The 25,683-nt window shown below is 37.9% G+C and overlaps 1 protein-coding gene across 3 annotated transcripts in view; it reads left to right on the plus strand.

Annotated features, from left to right (window-relative positions):
* Positions 1 to 8,371: 8,371 nt before the first annotated feature.
* Positions 8,372 to 25,683, plus strand: part of BMAL2 (basic helix-loop-helix ARNT like 2) — a 36,227-nt gene continuing 18,915 nt past the window's right edge. The window contains exons 1-5 of one of the 3 annotated variants that reach the window (XM_026114058.2): positions 8,372 to 8,644; positions 17,357 to 17,504; positions 18,831 to 18,866; positions 21,364 to 21,402; positions 24,049 to 24,206. In XM_026114058.2, the coding sequence (XP_025969843.1) occupies positions 8,584 to 8,644; positions 17,357 to 17,504; positions 18,831 to 18,866; positions 21,364 to 21,402; positions 24,049 to 24,206 (442 nt within the window). In that variant the 5' untranslated portion in view covers positions 8,372 to 8,583. The remainder of the gene's footprint in view (positions 8,645 to 17,356; positions 17,505 to 18,830; positions 18,867 to 21,363; positions 21,403 to 24,048; positions 24,207 to 25,683) is intronic. The other 2 variants (XM_064516370.1, XM_026114060.2) reach the window with 2 other exon arrangements.

Here is a 25,683-nt window from a genome sequence, read left to right on the forward strand (position 1 = left end):
AGATGAATATAGAGGCTATGCCTCCAGCACGTTCAAAAATGTTTTTTGAAGTCAACCACTGTTAAAAAGATATTATAGTTCTGTGTTTATAAAACATACTGCAAATATCTGATGTGCATTTTTAATTTTCTTTATTTCTTCTTGCACAACGTGTTCCATGTACATAAGCAAAATATTTATGCTTTGAACAATAAAATGCATTTCTGACAATCTTCCTGTGAGGAGGGAAGGGAGGTGCTTAGTTTCTCTGGCTTGCTATTGGCAGGGATGACAACAGTTGTTCCAAGCACTGGACCAGACAAGGATGCATATGCAGTTCATTCAATACTTAACATAAAATTACCATAAAGAAGTATTTATCATGTATATAAATTTCAGGTATCACAGAGGTTCTAAAATGCCTACCTAAGAGCTGAACTTCAAAGATGAAAAGTGATAATACCACATCTTGTTTCTACACCAACTGCTTTAAATCTGTTTTCAGTGAGCTGCTTGCTGCTGCTGCTGCTTCTCTCTGGAAATACTTGCTCTCCATATATACTGTCCCCCACCTTCAGCTGGTAGCAGTTTCTCCCCATCTACTTCCCACCTGCTCCAGAAGTCTGTGCACCCCCATCCAAAGACCAAATCTTTCCCTTGCCTCTGCATTTCCTGGCTCTGACTCTGAAACTAAATGATGGTAGCAGCAGAGTAAATGCTGTAATCTTGAAGTGGTTGTGTAAAAGCTGGGTGTTACCACTACCCCTGTTCCATGTTTTGAAAGAGAGACAGCAGCTGCAGATAGCAAGTGCTACATACACTCAAAGTGCATAAAATACATCGTGTCCTTCCAGGGATTTAAGCAGAATCTGCACCTCCATATGGATGCAGAGTATGAGTGAACATAGTGTAACTCAAACAGGGAGTTGGTACTTGGATGCTCCCCCAGAGCATCCCTGCCCCAGCTGCATCCCTTGTGCACTTCTGTGCGTGTGGCCATCTGCAGAACTCAGGGGGTCAACACAGAGGCACTAATTCAAACGCGGACATCTCCAGGGCCAAAAACTGCAACGGCTCTGCTGGTCCTGGACACTTAATTTCCCTGTAAAGTCTACCTATGACTTTAATACATCTGTTTAATAATAACAAGTGACCAGATAGGAGCCTTAGCAACTTTTGGATCATGATGTAGTGAATTATTGGTAAACCAGACCTTGAAACACATGTCTCCAGGTTTTTGGTTTCATCAAGCTCTCACTGATGTTGACAAAAGATCTCTATCTACAGCCCAAGGAAATCTGTGAACAAGTAAGGTTTCAAAAGCAAGCTGTTTGCTGATGCCATGCTTTGAGGTTCTTTACGAATGGACAGAAAGATTACACTATAGGTAGAACTCCGCTGGTTGAAAATCAGTACCTCTGGAGGATTCACTTTGGCTTGAAATACAAAGGTGAAAAACTTGCATGGTACTGGTGGTATTAAAGAGGAAGTATTACCTATTTTGTTTGGTCAACAAAATTAAACTAACACATCAAGGACAAAATGTACAGTTTATTTTAAACTGCAGGTGTTACAGATCAAATTTCCTTTGCCTTATTGCCACATAAAGGTTTTATTGCTTTATTTAAATGTATTTTTCTGAAACAGCATGGTACATCATTGTGGAATATGACCCAGACTGGTCCATAGTATGGAATTGGAATGATATTCTAAGTAGTAAACATTTCAGCATGACTCCTTGACTTGCAAAGTTCACGGTCAGTGAACAATGAACACCTTGCGTTCAATTGGCATAATCCTGCTGGGTAATTAACGTTAGATATCGTTACTAGCCTACTGTGCGCAACAGTGTTTGGCTTTCTGTTTTCAATTAATTCTGTCATGATTTAATGGCACATACTTAAGGTGGTTTACATTTCTTTATCTCTGCATTACTCCTACACCACGTGTTTAAGCTGAGGATGTTAACACTGGAAGGGACCTGGAATCTGTACTATGGGTGACAGGTCTGCTTTGGCCAAGAGAGTATATGACCGTGACGTACAATGTTGTTGGGACCTTCTGTGCAGGCAAGATGGATGAAACAATTGCAACTCAGAGGTTTAGATACTGGTCACGTGCAAGCTCAAGAAAAGATGTGTTTGTCCTTAGGCTATATGCTGCCCTCACAGCTGCTTTCAGTCTCTTCTAGCCAGAGCAGAAAAGGCGCTGGGCTGGATGGGATCATCCAGTGAGCTAGGATCCAGCTTGTGGGCTGCACATCATGGGCACATTTCAATTGCCTAAACATAGCCCCCTAAGCAGTTTTATTTATACCTGTGTAGAGATTTGTAACAAATATATCATTCTGCAAAAACATTAGGCATTAGGCTCTTGCTAGGCATTCAGAAAACAGCTGTTTCTGCCAGGAATGAAAAGACTATTTAAAAAGTGAAATTTATTTTTTTTAAAAAATCAAAAGTGGCACCATCAAATTAAGCAACTTTTAGGTAAGAGATTTACAAGCAATTAAATTACTTCACAGCACGAACCTCATCAACTACAACTCCAAAATAACTTGTACACTTCTGAAAATGTTTACCTGACTTTTTAAATTTTCTTACAAAAATCACAAAGTAAATTGATTCACCCACTTGGCCCAATATTTAGATTAGAGAGAGAGTGAGTAGGAGTTGAAAGCTCAAGTTGAACTTGTTTCATCATGAAAGGAATTTGTCAGTGATCCATAGATCTTTAAAGCCAGAAGATATCGCTATCACAATCCAATCTGGCATACTGTGTAATATAAGTCATGTAACTTTACTCAGTAGTTCCTGTATTGTGCAAATACAGTGCAGCTTGTTGCTGTCAAAGCCTGGATTCTTTTGAGCTGGATTTTCACTTCTTTGAAGGGCTTCTGTACCAGTTATTGAGTGGAAATAATTTTAAAAAGCTTATTCTGTTACAGGCTGATTATAGTATTATGCCATTTATATAAGTTTTAAAGCAGAAGACTCTCCTGATTTTGGGAAGAACTTTTGCTTTAAAATGACAGTATATTTTTCTAATGGATATAGTGCATTAAAAAAATGAATGTATTGACCATAGGGATATTTTGACTCTCTTGTTTGGTCCACTTTTCCAGCAATATAAAACAGATTTTAGCTTGTCTGGGGATTTGCATAGGTTTTCAATGCCTTAAAGCATAGGTTTTCAACTCCTTTCAATTTGTGAATGCCCTGAAAAAAATCAGAGATACAGAATTCTAGGCAGAGAATTTACAGCAATCTTAAGAAATTTCTTGCCATGCCCTTAAAAGTAATCCACTGAGCTCCAGGAAAGCACAAAGCAGTCTAAAACAGATTGAGATTTTTTAAGAGCTGTATTCATTCATATTCCTCAAATTATTAGCCTGTTCACACATACTTTATAAAAAGTACTTGATTCAGGACACAGGTATTCTTTTTATTAGTTTGAGCCATGTAGAACCTTGGTCTGAGGGGAAACCATAAAGGCTTATCTTCTGGAAGAAAGTGTGAAAAATCTATGTTTGCATGTACAGGAGTGCTGAGTAACTTCAGTTTATTGGTATTAAGTTCCAGCAGAAAAAGCTAGCTAGCTAGCTAGCCCTAAGCAGTCATCTAAATATCTTTTTTAAGCAAGGCAATGTAAGTCAGTCTACTACTGACACAGTCAGAGCTCTCACTGTTCCTTCAGGGATGGGAGGGAGGCTGGAACACTTTTTTCCGGTTGTTCTCTTCTTCTGAAATAGGTCTCTTAAGAGTAGTGTGCATGAATCTAGGATGGCCCCAGTAAATACACAAAGCAATTAGCAAGCTCTTCAGGATGATATGTCTAAGAAAAACTGATTGGATGTGTCCTGTGTAACAGCTAAGACATACTAGACCTCAGATTTCGTTAACAAGCTATAGAAAAAAAAAAAGGAGCAATAATACAGACACCTTTCTTTTACAGCGCAGTGATAGATTATTATTAAACTGCTCTGAGGTTTGCTTATTATTTTCTCCCCCTTTAACAAGTTGTTGTGTAAGTTGTTTGGAAAAAAAGAGGTTATCTGTTGCTTATATAAAGCATTTTGCTCTCTATTTTATTGCTAAAAGCTAATCAAGAGAAAGTGCTCACCTAAGAACAGGGCAAAAATATCAAGTATGGCCTACTCAAAATCAGCACTTTACAGAAAATTAGGATCCTACTCTGCCAAGAAACAAGGCTTACTATATGCTATGAACACCAGTTACTGTCATATATAAAATGTTCAATGAAAAGACCAAGCCTTACCTTCAAATCAAGAAATGAGCATAATAAATAATGTTTAAAATCTGTGTTAATGAACTGGCAATGCACTGTGCTTATAAGCACTACGGGCCAAGAGAAGTGACATCGAGCAAGGAAGAGAAATGCAGAGATTATGAAGATAATAAAGAAAGCATGACATGCAGAAATATTGCTAAGGGATTGATCCGACTTTCTGGCCCAGTTAAATGATAAAGTGACATAAACTTCTGCACTCACTGTGTTACAAGTGCTTCTGGTGTTGCCCTTAAAATATTAAATGAAAAGTAAGTAAGACAAACCAGCACCATCTCTAGTAAGTTTTTATCAAAAAACAATTGCATTTGACCTCCTGAGTTCTGAATGTCCTCACTGAATGTTCTCATATGGAGAGAGTTTGTATTTGATAGCCTAACATACATATTTTTTGAACTATTTATATCTTTAATTCTTTGAACTTTGCAAGAATGGCCATCTTTAACTTTCTGCAGTTACTATCTGAACCATTTTCAGCCAATGTGGCTGACTAGCTGCAATTTACCTGCTCTCTGAATTCTCCCTAACAGTTGGGCGCCTCCTGATGATGGAAACTTGATAAGAGGGTGTTCCCAGCTTCAAAATTGGTGTAAAAGAGTATTTTAGTAGGGCCAAACATGAAATTTTAGCTGCCTATGAACAGCTTCTTGGAAATTTATTTCAATACCAGTTGTACTATATGAATAAATGTGCATCAGTAGTAATGATTTTCTCAAAGACAGCAATGCTGTATAACAACTGTTTGTTAGCCCTTCCTATTGCTTTTTATTTCATTTAGGACAGAAGTGGTTTATAATTGCTCTTCTCCAATACAAATTCCTTAGACCCAATTGAACCAGCATGGTGCAATACATGTATCAGTGAAACAGTAGCTATAGGATTACGTGTAACTTAAAATTCAGAAACGGCAGAAAGTTGGTTTTGCCAGGGAAGAAAAAAGCTGCCTATGAAAAAGTGTGCATTGACAGTATCGTAGTACTGCAATTGCATCTGTTTAGCAACACTGCTGGCTGGGACCCAGATTCCTCAGCCAGACAAGTGTGTTCTGCTGGAGCTACTCACCCACTCTACCTTTCCACGTGCCTCATCTAGTAAGCAGAGTCTGAGAACACCTACAACATTAAAGCCATGGCTCCAAAAGACAGTAAATCTTGTTTTAGAGCACCTCGTACAAGATACAGAATGCTGTATTCATGCAGTACAAAGGCTTGAAATATGACAAACTCCTTTTGGCAGGACTATGTTTACAACAAATATTAAAGAAATTGTTTCCTGGTCAACGTTATGCAGAAAAGGTTGACCAGTCATCCTACTCTAACTTTACACTGGATTAGATACCATACATTCTCCTGCAGCCAGTCTGAAGCTGGCATGAAACAATAAACTGATAAGCACCATGCTGCATGTGCTGGTTGATTTGACAGAAGTACAATCACACATTTGTGTTCGAATCTGATCAAATGTGTATTTGCCAGGCCTATGATTGCACAAAACGGGTATTAATGAACTTGGAATCTAAGACCTTCAGGAGACTATGGTAGAAGAAAACCCATTTCTAATGCACCCGTGGGCTTAGCTATGGGCAATACACTGAGCTGCCCACTCTCATACAGACAAGGTACTTCTGCTACATGCTAAAGCAGAACCTGAAATGTCTTGGGAGCTTCAAAGTTAAAAAAGATGGGACAGAGCTACGGACTGCATCTGTCTAGCGGTTTTCAGGATTATAGTTTGGAGTTTAAGCAACTAAATTCTGTTTAAATCTCAGAACACTATAAATGAAAAGCCATTTTTGGCTTTTGTTTTCCCCCAGCTCTAACTAGGAAAGTTATCCATCCTCCACTATATTACATTGAATTTACAGGTGGTCAAATGGATTTTGCTCACATCATTTTGTGAGGATTTACTTCCTTATGCTTCATAAAGTGTTTTGACAGCCATGCACATTTATACATAATGAAAACTAAGACAATACCAAACTATTGTCTTAGAAGAGACTGTTAAAGGGATGACAAGAACAGAGAAGCAAAGATTTGATGAGACTTCTGTTCCAGTGTACTGGTGTTCCTAAAAATAAATGTTAACATAGCTACATAGAGAAAACAGACATAGAAAAGGCTACTTTTCACATGTAAGGCTTTTGCCAGCCAGCCAGATCAAACTATAGTAAGATTCTTTACTAGGACTGCCTAATTTCCATAATTTAGGGGAAAAAAAAGCTTTTTAAGAAAGTCAGTAGTAAACAATCTCCAATGATTTTATAAATAGCCACAACCACCTGTTGTCTTATCAGCAACGGTGAGGTGCTTACAAACATTACTACAGGAGTCCCTCTGAACTGTTTGTACAGCTCCTGGCTTATTGTTCTGTTGTGCATGACCATCCTTTTGAAGAAAATCGCCTTTCAGAAAACTATCTTTCAAGCAATTTATTTCTCCAAGAACAATTTTATTACTCATGGGTTGTCTTAACCCTTTGCATGTTTGTAGTTTTCATTGACATGGACAGGTATCTGTCATTCATATACAGGTATTTTTCCACAACACAATGGATTAACATAGCCAATTATGAAAATACTTAAGTAAATAATATTCCTCCTTTGATTAAAAGTAATTGAATCTTTTTGGTGTACTTTGCACATTTTTCTTTTCACTTTCAGGAAAAGATGTTTTTATAATAAGACCTGAATAAACCAATCACTTGCTCTGTAGCTGAAAGATATAAATTGTAACAGTTTAGATATTAACCACTAGGACAGATGACTAAAGAAGGTAATATTCCTTGCAACACTTGAGATACCGAATTCTGAAAGATAAGCATTCAATGAAACTAGCCTTCAATGACAAAGTCCTATGTTAACGCACGCATAGTAAAAGGTAATTTATAGGCACCCTTTATAAAGTCAGTGAGCATAAAGTCAGTGAGCCTAATGTTTCATCGTTATTAGTACATCTTGTTAGGTCCAAAAGAACATCCCTATTACTAACAATAGACAAAAACACCGAAGGTGCACTGTACAGTACACCTGGAGAAGTAACTTCCTTCACATGGGTCACATCATGTGCCTCCAGCCTTACTGATGAGTAATACCACCTGCACTGTATATGCAAATTCCCTCACATATGAGTTCAACAGGCAGAAGCAGGCAGGTGCCAAGCCCATTAAGATGGCCCAGGTGAGGAAGTCTGAGGTCTCGTCAACGGTCTATTCTGCCACACGCAGACCTGGAACTGAGCAAGTAGAGGCTGCATCAACAGGCAGGGCAGCACACTAAGGGCGGTTCTGTCAAACAGAACTGGTGTCGCTGAGGTCCCAACGTCCCCACTGTATGTGCCTTAGAGGTCTTATTTCAGATTAGCTCCAGTGAGGTCCCACGGAGTGGATGCCCGTTTGGAGTTGGAGCACATTAGGTGAGCTCTCAAGAGTGCATCTTTAGGTTTTGTGCAGAAAGAACACAGTTCACATGCTCCCAGACCACTCCAGAATGTGAGCCAAAGCACAGTGAGGATGGTGGGTAGATTCACTTCAGAAGTGCACTCCTGCTAAGCTAAAAACATAGCTACACCCCAAGTACCTAGCGGAATCCAGGCCCATTAACACAATTTAACGTACTAGTAGAAGTTACCTCTATTTTTATGGTTGCTTGTACTCACACGCATGACTCTCCTTTGCCCTGCTCTGACTAATGGGGTGGACCAGAAGACCTTCCTCCCGACCTAGATTCGTCCCAGATGCTGATTCTTCCTTGGATACAGCACGGTCTGTACAGCACCCTCAAAACGCAACGGGTGCCTGCCCCGAGGCACAGGCAGCTTCGCGACATGCCCCAGACCGCACGGCTCGGGGGCGGCCCGCTGCGCCACGGGGCGCTTCTGTCACGGGCAACAGGGCTGCCGCGCCGGGAGGGGTGCAGGTGGCCAACGGTCTTCACCCCCTTCTCGCTCCCGGCCCTCCTCTACCCTGGGGCGGGCGGGGAAGGGCCGCCGGGCCCGCGCGTCGCCCGCCGCCCCTCAGCGGCCGCTGGCCTCAGCACCCTCTGCCCCCGCCGACACGCGCTCGCGCGGGCGGAAGTCTCGCGAGAAGTGCCCGGCCGGGCCGGGCCGGGGAGTGGAGGGGGCATGGCGCCGGCGGCGGCGCTGCTGAGGCGGCGCCGGTGACGGGGGGGAGCTTGGCGGGGCGCCTGTGGACCCTCCCCTGGGCCAGCGGGCAGGATGGGCCGTCTTTCCTCACCTTAGTTCACCTCCTGCATGCCGCCGGTGCCAGGGGCGCTGTGGAGCGGGGCACGGGCAGCCCGCCATGGCCGAGGCAGGAGCGGGAAGCGCCGAGGGGGCCGAGGAGGAGCGGCGGGCAACGGAAGGTGGGGGGGGGGACGCGAGGGTGGCAGTCGTTGGGGGGGCGCGGGGTGTCCCCGAGCGCAGGGTAACGGCTGCGGGCGGGGCGTTGCCGCGGGCGGGACCCGCGCGTGTGGGTCGCGGCGTCCGTGGGTCGGTCTGGCGCGCGCGGATGTGTGCGCCGTCCGCGTTGTGCAGTGCGGGCTGTCGGTCGGTCTGTCTGCCTGCCTGCCTGCCTGCGTGGTGAGGCAGGAGTGAGCCCGGCGCGGCCATCGGGGGGTTGTGTGCTCGGGGGCGAGGGTCTGCGGTCCGTGCGTGGCCGTTGGGGGGGTGTTGCCTTCCCGCGTGGAGAGGAGCCCACGCAGGCCGTGTCCCCTCTTGTTTTCATTGCGGTGCGGTTGCGTTTCCAGTGTCACGCTGTGTTTTCTGAATTTGTGCCGTTGTCTGTCATGCTCTGGCCCAGAGTATCGACCTGAACTCCAGCAACTCTTTCCCCCGTTTAGTTTAGTTAAGGTAGTTCGTTTAAGTCTAGTTAAGGTAGACGGTGGTGGACCCAGTGGTGTTACGTTGTGCACTCCCAAAGGAATGTTCGCACTCTGCTTAGGTTTGTTATTGCTGTTGTAGATGTGTCATCATACTTCAGTGATCTGGACTAAAAATATTTTTCTTTCCGTATATTTAACTTAGTGTGTAATGTACACTTTCTGATACACAACTAGATGTTTTATGTGTTCCTGATATGTTAGTGTGTGTTTTTTTCTTTCTTTTTCTGTAGGCAGATGTAATTCAACATTTTAAGGGTAGCAAATGTGGCTTCTCTGTGTGAGTGTGCATGTGCACTTGTACAGAGGCAGATGTTTGATGTTCCTCATTCTTCATCGTAAGTTTCTGGTGCTAAAACAGGGCTAGGGTTAAACCAGCAGGAGCTGTTTGTCCTCCTCCTGCTGTGGGAATGAACATGCTGCTTCCTCCTTGATCTGCGGATGAAAAACATGAATTTGAACTACAGTCATCACTGCAGTTCTGTTTAATTAGCACCAGCTCTTCTGGTTGTTGATATCTTTTTAACATGTGTTTGGAGGATTTGTGTGTGTGTGGTTTTTTATGTATATGGGGGTTCTTGTTGTCTTGAGATAGTTGGTATTTTTTCTGTCTCTTTCTGTGCTTCTAATTTATGAAGATTAGTTGTTGCTTGGTTGTTTAAATACTGCTATAATTTTGTAGCAAGCAATCTAGTTTTTGAAAGTAAAGTGGGGGGGGTTGTAGGACTTTTTTCTTTTTGCTGTCTGTAAAATTGTGTTAAAAATGAGAAATTATTGTTTCTGTATCATTCATATATTGTGCGGAAAGGAAATAATCTAAATAAAGAAAAATCAAAATATGTGCACTTTTCCATATAAAAATAGCCATGGGAAGGCAATAAACCATTGGCTTTTATGTTATATTGTGAAAGAACCCTTCCCCGCCCTGCTCTGGTTCCTTCTGTGATTTATGCTTATCCCTATTCTTCTAACAGATTTTGAAGAAACAGAGTCTCTTTCTATTAAGCAATTTACTTTTTGAAAGATACAAGTATATTAATTTGTGTAAAGGGCTTAAAGATTGGAATAGGTTCAGGTCAGCTTAGTCGTTTTTCATTTGAGCCATATACTTGTGTTACTATTGCACATTAGGAAAAACACACTCTGAACTGGACGGTTCAAATCAGCTAAGGGTCAAATTCACTGTAAGAAGAAAATCAGTTTGTGAATGATTGTGGGAAGTGAATCAGTATCAATACTCTGAAAATTCCCTTCATGGACTCCCGGGCTCGTTAAGGCCATGGAAGTTCTGCAGCACACTTGACAAAGTCAGCATTTTACTCACGATAATTTGGATCTAAAACTTACAAAAGAACTGCTGGCCTCAATTTCTTTAGCACTGTATTATGGCGAGGTGTTTTTTTCAGTAATGAACTAAGTTATATGAGACTCTAGATTTCTATCAGCTACCTGATTTGAACCTGGAAGTGACTGGGGAAGCAGGGTAATCTTTCAAGGGCTTGTGTGGTATCTCTTCATTAGCTCATTACAGTCATACTTTTTAATACACTAATAGGTTTGGCCAAATACTAGGTTGTTGAGATTTATTAAGTAAATGTATTATTTAATTGGTAGGTTATGATTCATGGCTACTTTCTCGTGAGTGAATGGTTAAAATAACTAAGCAAAAACAGATGCATAAAATAATCAGTTGCCCATATTAATATGTTTGGCTTAAATTCATTTCTGTAATTCCGGTATAATAATTTTACTTTTCACCATTTCATGGTACTAAAAACAAATCCAGTGTTGTGTTTTTACGTTAACCTATAAATAGATTGTTCTCTGAATAGTATTAAGCATAAGATGACTTCATTACTAAATTCTCAGTATCTTTCTCCTGCTTTATGGAAGCTTAAGAAATGTGGAAGAATATCTGTTTTAGACAAGTACACTTCTACTGTTTTCAAAACTTAACCCTTATGAAAACGGTTGCTCCAGCTTTAAATGAAAGTGTAGCGTGGGCTACAATCAGAACGCTAGACTCACTGTAAGTAGCTGGAAGGTGCTTTTTATGGCTTCTTTTAAAGCCCTAAAAAATATATGGAATACAGTTCTTTCTCCTGCTTATAGAATATAGTTGTTTGTTTTGTACGTGTTCAGATGCGCAGGACCTGTAAAGTGATACATATCATGGCATCGGTACCTCTCGTTGTACAACGTTGTTGTAGCATTTTGCTTACCTGCAAATATATATGGAGGGTATAGGTATATTTTTTTCATTCTTTAATGGACATCTGCAGTAAGAATTCATTAAAATAATTGTAGAAAAATAACTCCTTAGTAAAATAAAACAATTCATATGACACAATTATTTGAAATTATTTGACTCAGTAGCTGTTCTCTGTGTGTGTGTGTGTGTGTGTGTATAGATAGGTATATTTAGAACTGCTTAGGTAATCAAAGACATTTTAGATCTTCCAAAAAAAACCCCCCAAAAACCGTTTTGAGCCTGTCAAGTGCTACAAACCTTAAGAATCCAATTGGACATCTTGAATAATACCTCAGCTTAGAAAACTTTGGTTGCTTATCTGTCTAGATTTGTGTGTGTGTGTCTGCTTCTCTGTGTGACTGCACTCATAAGGACTTTAGACTGAGATCCTGAAATTGAGTAAGTACTCCGAGCATTAATCAAAATTAGCATTTTGGTTTAAAGCAGTAACATTGTTTGAAGTAAATCCTCAGTCATCCCCACTTACTGTGCAGTGGTTTAGTTTGCAGAGCAGTTTTGGTACGGATGAGCCAGATTGCTTTCAAAAGAAACTACACCAGAATTTTAGTGTAGAAAGGTTAGTGTAACTCCGGGCACATGCCACATGTACTCCCGACTCCAAGAACAAGGGACTGAATCTATGCATGGTTCTTGTACAGCTTTAAAATGCATGTATTGTAGGGATTTTTGGTCCAGTGAACCAGGTTAAATGTGATTTAACAGAAGCCCCCTGAACTACATATAAATTAGAAATGAGGGCTTTTGTACCATCTGCTTTTGTCAATAGGCCTGTTGTCGATGTTCCACAGTATTTACTAGTATAGACATAGCCTAATAGCTTATGTGAGAAGATTTATATTTCAATAAGCTATTCATGTGTTTAGAAAAAAAGAAAACTTGTGTGCCAGCTAACCACATTCACTTCTAACACAATTCTGTTTTCTTTGTCAAAGCTTGAATTTCTTGCTAATGGTTAATGTATGTGCCAGGGAAGCATACATTTCAGCATGGGAAAATACATATTTTAAAACTCTGGTAATTCAGAACTTCTCATAGAAGTCTCTTCAAATGTTAGGAGAAATACATCTGTAATCTTAGGAATTGCAGTGCAAAGCAATTTCTTTCTTCCCCTCTCCTTCTGCCAGAAAGTGTTTTAAAATAGGAAACTGGAATGAAAATGCCTTCTCATTCTTGGAAAGGTTGCGCCAGCATTACCACGTTGATAACTTAAATAGCTGCAGACATGTAACATGGAAAATAATTCTATAAGCATGAAAGCATGTACATCTCTCCTCAAAATGTGAAGAATGCCACCTGTGAGTTTTAAAAATCTATTTACACTGTAACATTTATTTCAAGTGTATTTCACAGTGATATCCTGGTAGATGGATTTAGGCATTCTTTTTTAATCTGAGTGGGGGCTGATTGACAGCTTTTGTCATTAAATCAATAATATTTGCATGGCTTATTTTTCTGTTGACTTCTGGAGTGCCTATCTTTCTCTTGTTTGATTTGCTTTTGATAATTAAAAACAGTCAAAATAAATGTTGTAATACTATATTAGTGCTTTAGGAAGAAAGACTACGAGGAGTAACTTTGTGCCTAGCCAAAAGGGAGATTGTGAAATGGTAGTGCATAGTTAAGGCTATCAGTTTGAAAGATTGTCTTGAACTTGATCTTGTTGCATGTCACCCACCGGCCACTGTCTATGTTATATTTTAACAATTGCACAGTAGTTTTATAGTCACCCCTGAGTGACATTCATCTTTCCCAGCTTTAGATGTCTAGAGGGTATATCAACATCTGAGCTAGTTACTTAGGTCTTTGTATAATTAGTGATGAGAAGTCGGCACTCTTAGACTGTGTTTCCTCTAATCGACTGTGGGAATCTATTTTAGATTGAGAGGAATCACCCTAGAAATGTCTTCTCCACTGAATGTAAAGGAAGCCTAGAACGGCTAGTTCAGATGTGGACATCTTTATTTGCTCCGATGAATCTTGCCTTTAGTGGCTGGTGGAGTTCCCCCATAAGCCTTTTCTAATAGAGCGTGTTTGTTTAGAAATTGAAAACTTCAAAACAGGTAGTGATGACAACAGCTTAGAAATATGGCATACGTTTTGAAATTGTTGGTAGCAGAAGTGGTACGAGGTACATTAGAAAAATGCGGAAACTTAACTCCCTCGAGCCTTGTTTATGAACGCAGTGCATGTGACTTACACAGAACGTTCACTGAGCTCAGGGATACAATTGTTTTCATATATCTTTACTTCCTATCCTACCCTCAAATGATCATTTCATATAGCTCATCTGAAGCTGTTCATTTCCTTGCCAGCCCTCTTGGGGACTGTAAAATTTTCTTGTAGAAAGGTGTGAGAAAAGGTGCAGTTCAGTAGAATACAGTCTTCTGTATGTTGATGTGGTGAAAACTGTATAAATTGATATTCCATAAATACTGTGTTTTGTCTGGTTATGAAGTATACTAGAGTGGTAATAGTTTTTATAATACATTTACTGAGAAGAGCTGTTTTTCATATTCTGTAATTGTAATGTTGTGATATGCTTTGTTTTTGAGGAGGGAGAATGATTGCAGTGATTTCTTTTTTCAATACTACTTTCATCTGTCTTGATGTGCATGTTATGCTTTTTAAATATTTTTAATACTTAATATAGATAAGCATACATGCTTAATACTGAGAACCAAACCTAGATCAGAAATAGGCATATGTATTCTAGGAACTATTCATTTACTGTTAAAATTCAGTCATCGGTATGCCCATATAGTAGCAAAACTTTGAAATGAATATTAATAAAAACAGTATGATTTCTCATTTGGAATTTTATTTGACTTGCTAACCAGCCTGGTTTAAATAATGGCATTTGGGGTGGTAAAACAAAATTTCTGTAGCTAAGTTAAACTATTTTCAGTAGTTTAAAACTTGGCTAATGATTTAAATCTTCTGGAAAAATAAACTTGCAATAAGGCACAGTCCTTCTGAATACTATTGGTCATCGAGCCTGCTCTGAAGATGGGGAAACATTTAGTTTTGCTTTGTATGTTTCAGGGGGTACTCATTTTTAATATTAATGATATGAAAATGTTCACAAAAATTAAAAATATAAAAAATTTGGTCAGATGCACAAATAAAGGTCAGAATCTAGCTTTTTCCTGTTATCAGTGCCCCCCCTAGCTATTGGGTTACATTCCAGCTCATTCAGTTCCTGACCCAAAAGATCTTTAAATCCTTTACCGATCCCTGACAAAGTGATATAGCCAGAGAAGGAAAGGAATCTTTCATCACAGAGTATAGGAGGTTAAGACACTCTTCAAGGAGAGGGTAAGCACCTTGGAATCACCTAGCATCATAACAATAGCTATTATGGAAAGCTGTAAGAGATTAATTTAAAGCGCTTCTATTGACTTCTCAAAACTGACTTAGCTTTGTGAACTCCTTCTGTATGCTTCTTGTTAAATGAGTATTGGCATTAAAGAAAAATTGTCTTGTGTGTTAAATTCTGAATAAATACTTTTCTACTACGTGGGTTAGTCCTGAGACTTTAGATTTGTTTCCCTATTTGTTGTTTTTGTTTGTTTGTTTTAGACTTGCTGTTTATTTTGGTAATCTTAAAGAGTATGTCAATGCTGCATGCTCTACATGGCAGGAATCAATATCAACTCCTTACCTTATCTTTTTATCTAAGATCGGCCAGCTACAAATACCTTACTGAAATTTTAGTTAGATGGCATTTAACATGGCATTTAATTTAAGATGTCATCTTGATACTATTTAAAAATTCAACATATCAAATATTTAAGAATTCAACATACCACCTAACATTTTTAGTTTACAAGTTCTTAATGGATTGTTGTTGTTGATAACCTAAAAACTTGTGTTTTTCTTAATTAAGAAAAAGTGAAAAGGATGTTAGTAGGGGATGGAAAGGAAATAGAAGCAGTGTTAAGAATATATTGGTTGAGCTTCAGAAAAATTGTGGTTGTTTTGATCATATGAAGGATAATTTGGAAAAGCTGTAAATGACACATCAGTTAATTTCATTTTGTTTCTTTAAAGGGAAGTGGTTTAGCAAGCAGACTGGCCATCTGTGTGCAAAAGAGTATTTAGGTCAGTGGGTCTGTTCTGTCTCTCTTTATTACAGGATGAAAGGATCTGTTGTGCTGAAAGCATTCTCGTCTTTGATTTAGGTTTCTGTTTAGTCAGTACTCTTTCATAAATATTTATAAAGTACAATTATACTTCAGTAGCTTAATCTAGTAATTGTACACTGCTGTTTATGTAAGTGTGAATTAAAACTACTCTTTACAAACAGAATGCCTTTGGATTTGTTTTTTTTTGTTTTGTTTTATAAGTGCAAGGATTTATAGGAGAAATATAAAATCAGACTGTTATGAAGTGATGATTAATCACAAAAATATTTCAAACATATACCATGTGTGTCCTTGTATTTATGGTGTAATTTCTTTTAATATCTTTTTAATATCCCTAATGTGAATATGTTGTGTATATGGAGTGACCAAATTTTCTTTCTGTTGCAGGTGCCTAAAGACTGTTACTTATTTGTCAAGTATTTTTTGATTCTTTGCTTTTCCACCTAGTTTTGGTTTTTTTGAACTTCTTGTGGGATTTAATAGTCAAAGACAGTTTTAAAATGAAAAAGGAGCTGACACTGTGTAGTCTGACTTGGTAGAGAGAAGATTAGCGGAAGACTAGGCAAGCTGTTTTTCAAGTATTAGCCTTTTTCCTTCTTCTTTTTAACTCTCCAGAGTAATATTCAAACAAAAAATGAGAGCTTAGGAAGTAAAATTTCTGGTGTAAGATGTGCTTACACCTAAGAGAAAAAAAAACATGTACAGTGTATTATTCTTTTCACACATTTTTACCTACGATTTACTGACATTGCATATGCTAACAATGCTCAGAAAAGAAGTATCCAGTTTTCCGTTCTGCTGGAGTTCAAAAGTGTCCGACTTGAGTTTTGCCTCCTGTTAAAAGTAGGAGTTGCTCACTGCATTAAATGACCTTTGTTAAATGCTCATCTGTCCCTTCATGGAATTAATTTTTTATTGTTCTTAGATGTATACAGGATACTTTCCTCACTAGTGCAAGGAGCATATATGATTGCCCACGTTTGAACCAGAAATTTTGTTTCTGTACCTAAACATCATTTGGGTAGTGCTTTGTGATAGCTTTGCATTGAGATAGGATGGGTGACAAGTGTTAGCAGATCACCTGTAAAATAAGAGAAGAGAATGTGACACAGAAAAGTGCCATAGTGGTTAGATTCCCTGAGACTTATTTCCTTTCCCAGTCGATTGATAGGATTTTTTTGGCTTGTGACTGCTTTTCTGTTCCCTCCCAGAATTAAAGCCATTTTGACTGAGGAGAGAATTTTAAAGAGAAGTCTGAGACAGAGCTTGACAAGTTTCTAGTACTATTTTGAGTGACATGATTGGAATTATATGTAATTGTAGATGTTATTTCAGAAACAAGTTACAGCAAGTCTGCATTTTTGGATGTCCAGCTTGTTTAAAAAGCATAGCTGTGTATGTATTTTTTAAGTATAAATTAGAGTCAGTCTCAGTATTTTGATCTGCTAGGTAATGCTACATCTTCTTATGATTTTGCAGCAGGATGTTTGAGGTATTGGAGGATTTAAGCGTAGTCTGCTGAGAAGAGAAGGAGAGGTATATGTTATATTTTATCGGTGTGCTGATTGGGTTGTTGAGACCATTATATGACCGAGGGGAGACAACATGCTGGTTTTGTACTTATATTGTAGCAGTGCAGCTTTTGTGGTTTCTGTGTCAGAGGCCTAGGAGTCACCAACTGGATTTTTTTTTTTTTTTCCCAAATGAAAATCAGAATAGATGCATGATATTATAGCTCTTGTTGGACACTTTTTTTTTTTTCCCCTCCCTCATTCACAGATAGTTGCTTGGTAGATGGAAACCCATGCATTGCTTCTGGAGTCCCCAGCCTCATGAATACAAAAACTAAGCCTGCTGCAACCACTTCTTTCAACACTTTTGTGGCTGAGATTCCAAGGAAGCGCAAAGGAAGTGATTCTGATAACCAGTAAGTGACTTGATTCTGTTTGTGCCTCAACATAAAGATGAGACATTCATCTGTTATTTCAATGACATGGTATCTTTCTAATCCTCTTTTCTGAAATGCCATGTATGCTATGATTATTTATTATTACAATTTCTTCCAAATACGTTCTTTGGCAGTTCTGAGTGATTAAAATTGTAGAAAAAAATATTTCTTAAATCCAAGAGATATATGTTGGATTCTATAATGCTGATTCCTGGCCTGAAATATCTGGGTAATATGTCTGTAATGCTGAAAATTCAATCCTAACTCTTTTTTTTTCTTTTCCACCTACTGAAGGCAAGTTCTGTTTGCAGCAAATTTTTATTAAATTGTTTGAAGTCTCACAAGTGCACGCAAGAATATCATCCTAAAGTCTAAAATAAGATTACTAGTTAAGCTCTTTGATCTAGAACTGCAGAATCAGAACTGCTTCTTCAGTGACCAGGGCAGCCGTTTACTTAAATATCTAGACAGAATGTGACCTAAAAAAGGGGCCCTTACTGCACTAGTCCTTGGCCTCTTTAAGTGGGTCACACTTTACTCCTGAGATGACACTGTCAGCTCTTTTGATGTCTTTGATAACTGCCATACAGGTGCTAGTTATGCATACAATTGTTTACAGACAAAAATTGTTTTTAAAAAGTGACCTATTCTACGCTGTATTTTAAACATCATTTGCAAGTTACAAGTAAGGACAAGTCAGCATGTAGGTTAGTGCATTACTGCTATCTCCAAACTAGTGTGGAGGATCCACCTTTAAAAAGGGGGGGGGGGGAACGGGATTAATTTGTGTTTGTGATTACGAAAGCAGTTCTCTTTAACCCATACTTCTTCTATATGGTCCATTGATCTACAGAATATATCCAATACTGTGGATGTTGATAAAATTGTCCAACTCTCAATTTCAAGTGTATCTTCTATTTCTGGAGTTTTCAGTGATCTATGTTAGTTTCTGAAAAATATCTCTATTATTTTTCAGTAGCACTTGTTAATTTTACCTGTTGAGTAAAGATACTGATTCATCAACAGTGTTTCCCTAAAGTCTGGATCAGTCCCCGATATCGTGAAACTTCTGTCAGAAGAAGTTTTCATGTCCAAAATGGAATGTTTAGTTGAAACAGTATTGTTTTGTAAGAACGAATAATTAATTTTAAAGCAGATGTTCTTGTTGAAGAATAATTGCTCAAGTGCGGGGTTTTCCCTGAAATTTTTCTGTAACATTTTTCTGTAACTTTTTTCATTGGGTGTATCAAATCATCTTTCTGTGCTTCAAGTACGTTCTGCTTACTTCATTACCTGTTCTTGCAGGGACACACCTGAAGTTGATGGTGATCCTCAGAAAAGGTACATTTTTATAAATGAACCCATTACTATTTTCAGTGTTATAAATGTCACATTCTCCTTCTGTTTGGCTAGATAAGCTGTGTGTTTGCTTGCCTTAAGGAATGCTAGTCTAAGGGCACAAATTTACAGGGCACAGATGTGTACAGCACAAGGTGATAAACATATAGCTAATGAACAGGGTAGACAGAACCATTCATTGTTAAAATTTTCTGATATTTCTTCCAAAGATGATGCTCTGACTTGCTTATAACTTTGCCAGACTTCACTTGTTCTGGTTGAAATTAAGAATGGGAAAGAAAGAAGAGTAATAGTGGAATAAGACGACTAAGGAGGTGAAGGGAATGTCTCATAGTCATCTATGACTGGTCTATGTAAACATTCTTTGTTTTTGTTTTTTTTTTAACCTTGTCAATGTGCTTTTTAAAATATACCTAACAAACCTAAGCTAAAAGAATTCTATTACAAGGTGACAAGCCAGAATTAAGATAGGCTGCACAGCATTAAAAATACATGGAAAATATACACTACAGAACAAGTCTTAATTATGTGATTTATTTTTGTAATTTCTTTTTCTGCACGGCACTACCTTACTTAGAATATATGTTTGTTTATGTGTAGCTATCCAGTATGCTGTTTTATCCTTCTAGTCGCTGTTTGGTGCATGGCTTACTGGATAGTATTAAAATCTTTCTCTGGAGATAAATTGTTTATTTCTTTGTGGACTTTTCCATGGTGCTTATGATGGAAAAGTGTTAAATGCAAAAAAGAAGCATTTTTTTAAGACCTCTGCTTCTCTCTTTAATAGGGAAGTATGTTTAATAAATCAGATTAGAAAAATGCAGCAAAAGATAGTATTCTTTTTTTTTTTCTGAATAATTCAAATTCTATTCTTGCTTGTACAAACTAAATACACCTGCATTACAGCCACAAGGTAGTATTTCACCGTATGTTCATGTAGTCAAAGTAGTTTTAACCTAGCTATTTATATCAGTAACAGCACAGCTGTTATGACAGAGGCTATACAAACCCATCGAAGACTCTGACTGATTCCTTGAGCAGCAAGATTGTTTCTTGCCTAAGTGGCACTCCTCAGGGAGGAGTTAGTCAATAGGCCACGTGCTGCAATGCAGTTGGTCTGGCTTCCTTTATCTCTTTTCACCTTGCAGTCAGACAATAGTGCAGTAACTGTTAGAGTTCATACTACATACATGTCTCTGGTAAAAGTTTATAAATACGTACATACATACATATATATATCAGTTATAGATAAATCCTCTAAATCTGAAACAGGTTAGGTGAGCTCAGCCTACTCCTGTGTTTTGGTTGATCAGACTGTCTAGAAGAAGCCTATGTTCCAGTGAAATCCCAGGCTGAAGAGTTGGATCTCTGAATCTTGCGTTAATTTGGCTCTGGCTGCTGTATTCTCACAGGGGTCAGTGCTTAGTTACAGGTGGAACAGCTGGAAGCAGCTTTTGAGATCTTTCCTAAATCTCTACTCTCCAACTGCTCTTCTACTTCCTGCTTCCATTTTCTCATAGGAAGCAGCAGCTGACTGATTGGCCTGTCTCCCTGCCACCCTTCTGGTAGAACATATGCCTCTTCTGGGACAGTGCTGAGGCTAGTGAGTCTCCTCTGGAACGGAGCTTGGAGTACAGCGTGAGATGGCTCCACTGCTAAATTTAAAAAGCTGAAGTACTGCTGCAAATATATTTAAAAAATACTTGTATTAGTTTTCCTTCCCTCTAAAGCAAATGGTAGTCAATGTTAATATGGGAACTGCTCTGGATTCCCTCTGCCAGTACAAAAATGCTTATACTGAATTTGTAAGATAGCGAATAAGCCACTTTATGACATTTTTAAAAGCTGTTGGTGAAGAGTACAGAGATTTTGGTGGAAAAAGAAAGATCATTGCCCTCATTTGAATCATCATGTATATTTTTCTGCTGCCAAGTATTTTTCATGATACAGGCAATTGATTTTCTTTCATTTACACTTTTATTATATAGACCCTTTCTACTCACTACTGTATAGTAAGGGAAAATACTTAATTTTTTGCTCTCATGAGCAATTGTAGGATGGTATTTTAGACCCAATCTAAGCTAAGAGTGCTGTTTTTATCTTTTGGCAGTGAGAGTTTGGAAATAATCATACAATAGAGGATATCTCTTGCAAAATTAAAAAAAAATCAAGGCTGGGTTTCAACTTGTTGCTGTTCCATTAATTTTGTTTTCTCTAGAATATAAATAGACCTGTAATTATGAAGTATCCCCATAATATATTCAAATAATTATGCAAACATTCAAAGTTATGTTTTGTTCTCTCTTTGTATAATACATCACTTGCTAGATAATTCTCATATTAGGAATTTGTGTGGTTTTGATTTTGTTGGAGTGATAGTGATTTTGTAGAATTTCCTGTATCTTCTTGAATTCATGGGAGGAAAGAAGTGTCTAGTATTAAATATGCAATTTAAAACTCTATATCTTGTTTTCTCTAGGAGTGAAGATGACGAACATGTTAAAATAAAAGATTTCAGGTACAAATTTACCAGAAGAGTAATTTTGCTAGTAAATACTAGGATTGACACTAAAAGAATTTGAGTTTGTGGGTTACTTTCATCAAAACTGTCAAATATTTAACAGTTTTAGCACCTTTTCCTTTATTTTTCCCTACTTGTATATTAACTGTTAGACCTCCTTGGGGGTTTTATTCTGTACTAACTTTAATGAAAGTTGTGTTGCAAAATACTTCAGACATTAGCAAAAACCTGAGGCTTAAAATTTGCAAGGTAAGAATTACATGCAGTCACTCAAGCTGTATATAAAGGGAGCTGATGAATGTGAAGAGAGACTATAAGAGTTTGGGGATTGTTTCTTTTAGATTTGTCTACACATGGGGTTATTTGAGAAGTATTCCACATGAAAGTGGATCCAGCTAAAGCATGTCCAAGAATTCTTACTCTTGAACAAATGTTTATATAGGGAATTGTTTAGGGATTGCCACTGCACTTTGAATTCACATCTTACCTTAATCCAAATTAAAAGTTATTGAAATACAATGTGACTAAATGCAATTGCGATTCATCCTTGCAATTATTTTAAACTATAGACAAGCCACTTAGTAAAACTAGAGTTGTTTCAGAATAAAAAGTGTTTCTTTTCTCCATGTTAGCAAAGATGTAATAGCAGAAATCTACAATTCACTCTCCTGTCAAAAGCATTATTTTTACAGTATGTTAACTGATAATTATGAAATACTCTTGTAGTTTAAGTTAAACAGAAGAAATGAATGACAAAGTTCATTCCAAAATATATTATCTCTACAGGCTTTTTTATTTAACTCCAAAATTCATTTTTCCGTAATAGGTATCCCAATCACTATGCAAGATTCTGTTTTGTATAGTGCTTTGGTAACATTTGTGCTGTATTGTTGTTGTTTCCTCTCTCAAGTATTGGTTCTGTGATTGAAAAAGTTAGAAGACATTTTGAAGGTTTGCACAACAAATATCTCCCTTCAGTGTTTTTTTTGTACAAGCTTATTGATGAAATTACTTTCTTCCCTTCTTTGTAACTGGGGAATATCACAGAAGGCTTTTTGCATCATCATCCAGTCATCACTGGAGTTTCTGTATTCACCTGTTCTATGTTCCATAAGTTTCTACTGAATCTTCCAGATGTGGAAGATTGGTCTGTTTCCCCAAATGTTTGTATCTGTCTTCCAGACATTCACATTTCAACGAGCGTGTGTAATATATTACTGTTGCTGCCTGACACAAAGAGAAAGCGGGTCAATCTGTAGAGCTGAGAATCAACTGATGAAAGTAATTTTTTAATAAAGCTGTAGAGGAGAGAGAAAAGCAAATTGTTTAGGTGAATGACCCAAATTAATTTGCAGGGAGGGGAATTTCTTTTTTGTGCTTCTAAAGAAAAATAATAGAAATAATAGAAGACTATGTCTTTAAAATTGTACTTTGTTCTTTCTCATCAGGCCAGATTTAGTTAACTTAATTACCTTTAATAACTTCTGTTACAGTATGCCTAAGAGGAAGCATTTCGGAGATCAGTTATGCAAAACATTGTCTCTCAGTTTGGTTCACTACCATTGTGTGTGGTCTCAATCAGGAAGAAAAATGATCTTCGTTTTAATTGAGTGGCCAGTTTGCCTTCTGGTTAAGGAGAAAATAGAATGAATTAAACTTCTTTCGACCTGCCAGAGGATGTTAGAGGGAGGGAGATTAGCTAGAAAAGCTAACATACTGGAAAGAATTAAAGAGGAGGTGACCTGAGATGTAAATAGATTTGTGATGTGTACTGTCATGTGTAATAGGAAGGTTTTTCTGATGAAAACTATCTAAGAGAAGCCCTTTTCTGTGTTTGAATTCTTGGATGGAGGCTTACGAAGAGGTAAAACTTGAGACATAGGGTATGCACAGAGCCTGAAACCCTTTCTACCACCTTATCTTGTGACTGAAAGGGAAGCTTTCTGAAATACCTCTAGTGAAAATAGGTGAAGCATAGCTTTTTCTTTCAGTTTTCACGGTATCTCTTTTAAGCATATGTAAATGTGCTGTCTGTTGCTTATGCCGTGCTATGAATAAATGCTTGTATTTGTGTCTGTCTTCAACTTGAGTGACTTTCAAGGTAACTAGAAAACAAGAAGGTATTGCTCACCTAAGTGTACAGTGAGTTTTCATAAACTGGAGGTCAAAGACGCTTTAGCACGTGCTTCTTAGACCATTCTTCATTATAACAAAGCCAGTAGAATGAGTCCCCCATCTGAGCTACACAGGCCAAGTAGAAATAGCATCAGAAGGGTCAGGAAGCAGGAATGTCTTCCAGTGATTACTAATGACATGAAATAATCTCTGGTGTACAGTAAGCTGTCAGGGTATTCACTTGAACCTCAAGGGTCACAAGGAGAATTTCACAACTTTGTAAAGGTCTTTATAATCAAGTTGTTGCTTGACAGCTTTTTCTCTCAGTGGTTCATATCATTATTTTGACTGTTGCTGCTTTGTTTAAGTTAAACCAGTTCAATTGTCAAGTACACGAAGTGTAAGAAAAACTATTTCAACACAGTAGCATTTCTTGTGGTGTGTTCTCCTCCACAAATTAAATAGATGTATTGGTGGAGGGGGAGATTTTGTGTTCTGCGTCTTTCTTAAAATAATTCTCCTTCCTAGAGAGGCACACAGTCAGACAGAGAAACGAAGAAGAGACAAAATGAATAATCTGATAGAAGAATTGTCTGCTATGATACCTCAGTGCAATCCCATGGCACGAAAACTAGACAAGCTTACAGTGTTACGGATGGCTGTGCAGCACTTAAAATCTTTAAAAGGTGAGTTAGAAAAAATGATCCTAAAAGTCCTTTTTCTAACAAGAATTATACTACGTATTTTCTTTAATGATAAATAACTCTATTTCATATGTTTACTCACTGAATTCAGTTCTGAGTGTATACTTCTACATAATCATTTCTAGATACATTTGTACTTCTTGTTCATTAGCAGCAGTATGTAATTTTGTATACTTCCCATATATAGAAGTTTTTCTCTGTAATTTGTCTGTTTTTCATTTAAATTTACATATTTATATCTTCCAAAATTTCATTTCTTGTTTTGTCTTTTTTTCTGCTATGTATTAAACAACCCTTCAGTGTCTGATATCTTCTGTCTGCTAAGGGTATGCTTTGCAATTAAGTCAGAAATCAATGTGTGTTCTGCGATCTCTCTGCTTTCCCTCATACTTTGTTAACAGCAGTACCTGCAGTGTTCTACCCAAACCACTGGCTGTACTGCTATTAGAGAAGCAAATTGTCTTTGTGCTCCTGTTCATTGTTTCTGTGTTTTTGATTGCATCAGCTCTTTGTCCCTGCATTGGAATTTCTTGTTTAGCTGATGACTTTTTGAAATATACAACATCATGAAACAAGATGTGGAAAACATTTAAAAAGAAAAAATAACCTAAAATCTGGGAAAGCTTTAAGTTGAAGGCCAAGTCATTCAAGAAATGTTGACTACTTCTGATGAGTTATTTGTCAAGCGTGAGATCAGAAAAAAGCCTCTTCAACAATGGGAAACGGTGTTAATGCTTACCTAAGAGAACTAATCTAAGTAATTGCACGGGTAGGGAGCATAAAGAACTCACTTAAGTGATAGTTTAATTTTGTGCAGTGTAATTTCATGAAACCAAAACCATTCACATAAGACTAAAGAAAGTGTTGGTTTTGGACACAGACAGTCATCTTTCAACTTTTCTTTTTTTTTTTGCCTGCAAGAAGAGCAGTCAGAGGGAACATTAAAAAACAAAACTTTATATACTTTTTGAGAACGGATGACTTTCTTCACATTAAAGTCTTGAACACCGTGAAGCATTACAGAGTACTAACAAAAGCAGTTACCAAAATACTTGCAGTGTTTAAGAATGAATCTAGATTATTTACCTTGGGAGCTGGAACACCACACAGTAGTTACGTGGCTTAACTACATAGAGTGATTTTTGGATCACTGGATAGTGTTAATGAAGCCTTGTTCGTGCCCAAAAGACAATTGATAGTATAAGAATTATTCAGATTCAGCAAATGTTAAGAATTCTGAAACAAGACTATAAAAATGTTTCTGCATAATCCAGTTCTTATAACACCATTTCTCTAGCAGTACACTAAAGAGTTCTGAAGAGAAGTTTCCTTGATTTGTGCTAAATAAAGGAGGACAGTATCAGCATTTTTTTGAAGTTACTAACTTACTCTTGTGGATATGCTTAAGAGGTCTTTTTTGTTTTATTCAGCTATTGGTTGCAAAGAAAATTTCTAAAAT

This window comes from Dromaius novaehollandiae, chromosome 1 (genome assembly GCF_036370855.1).
Source record: "Dromaius novaehollandiae isolate bDroNov1 chromosome 1, bDroNov1.hap1, whole genome shotgun sequence".
Classification (NCBI taxonomy): domain Eukaryota; kingdom Metazoa; phylum Chordata; class Aves; order Casuariiformes; family Dromaiidae; genus Dromaius; species Dromaius novaehollandiae.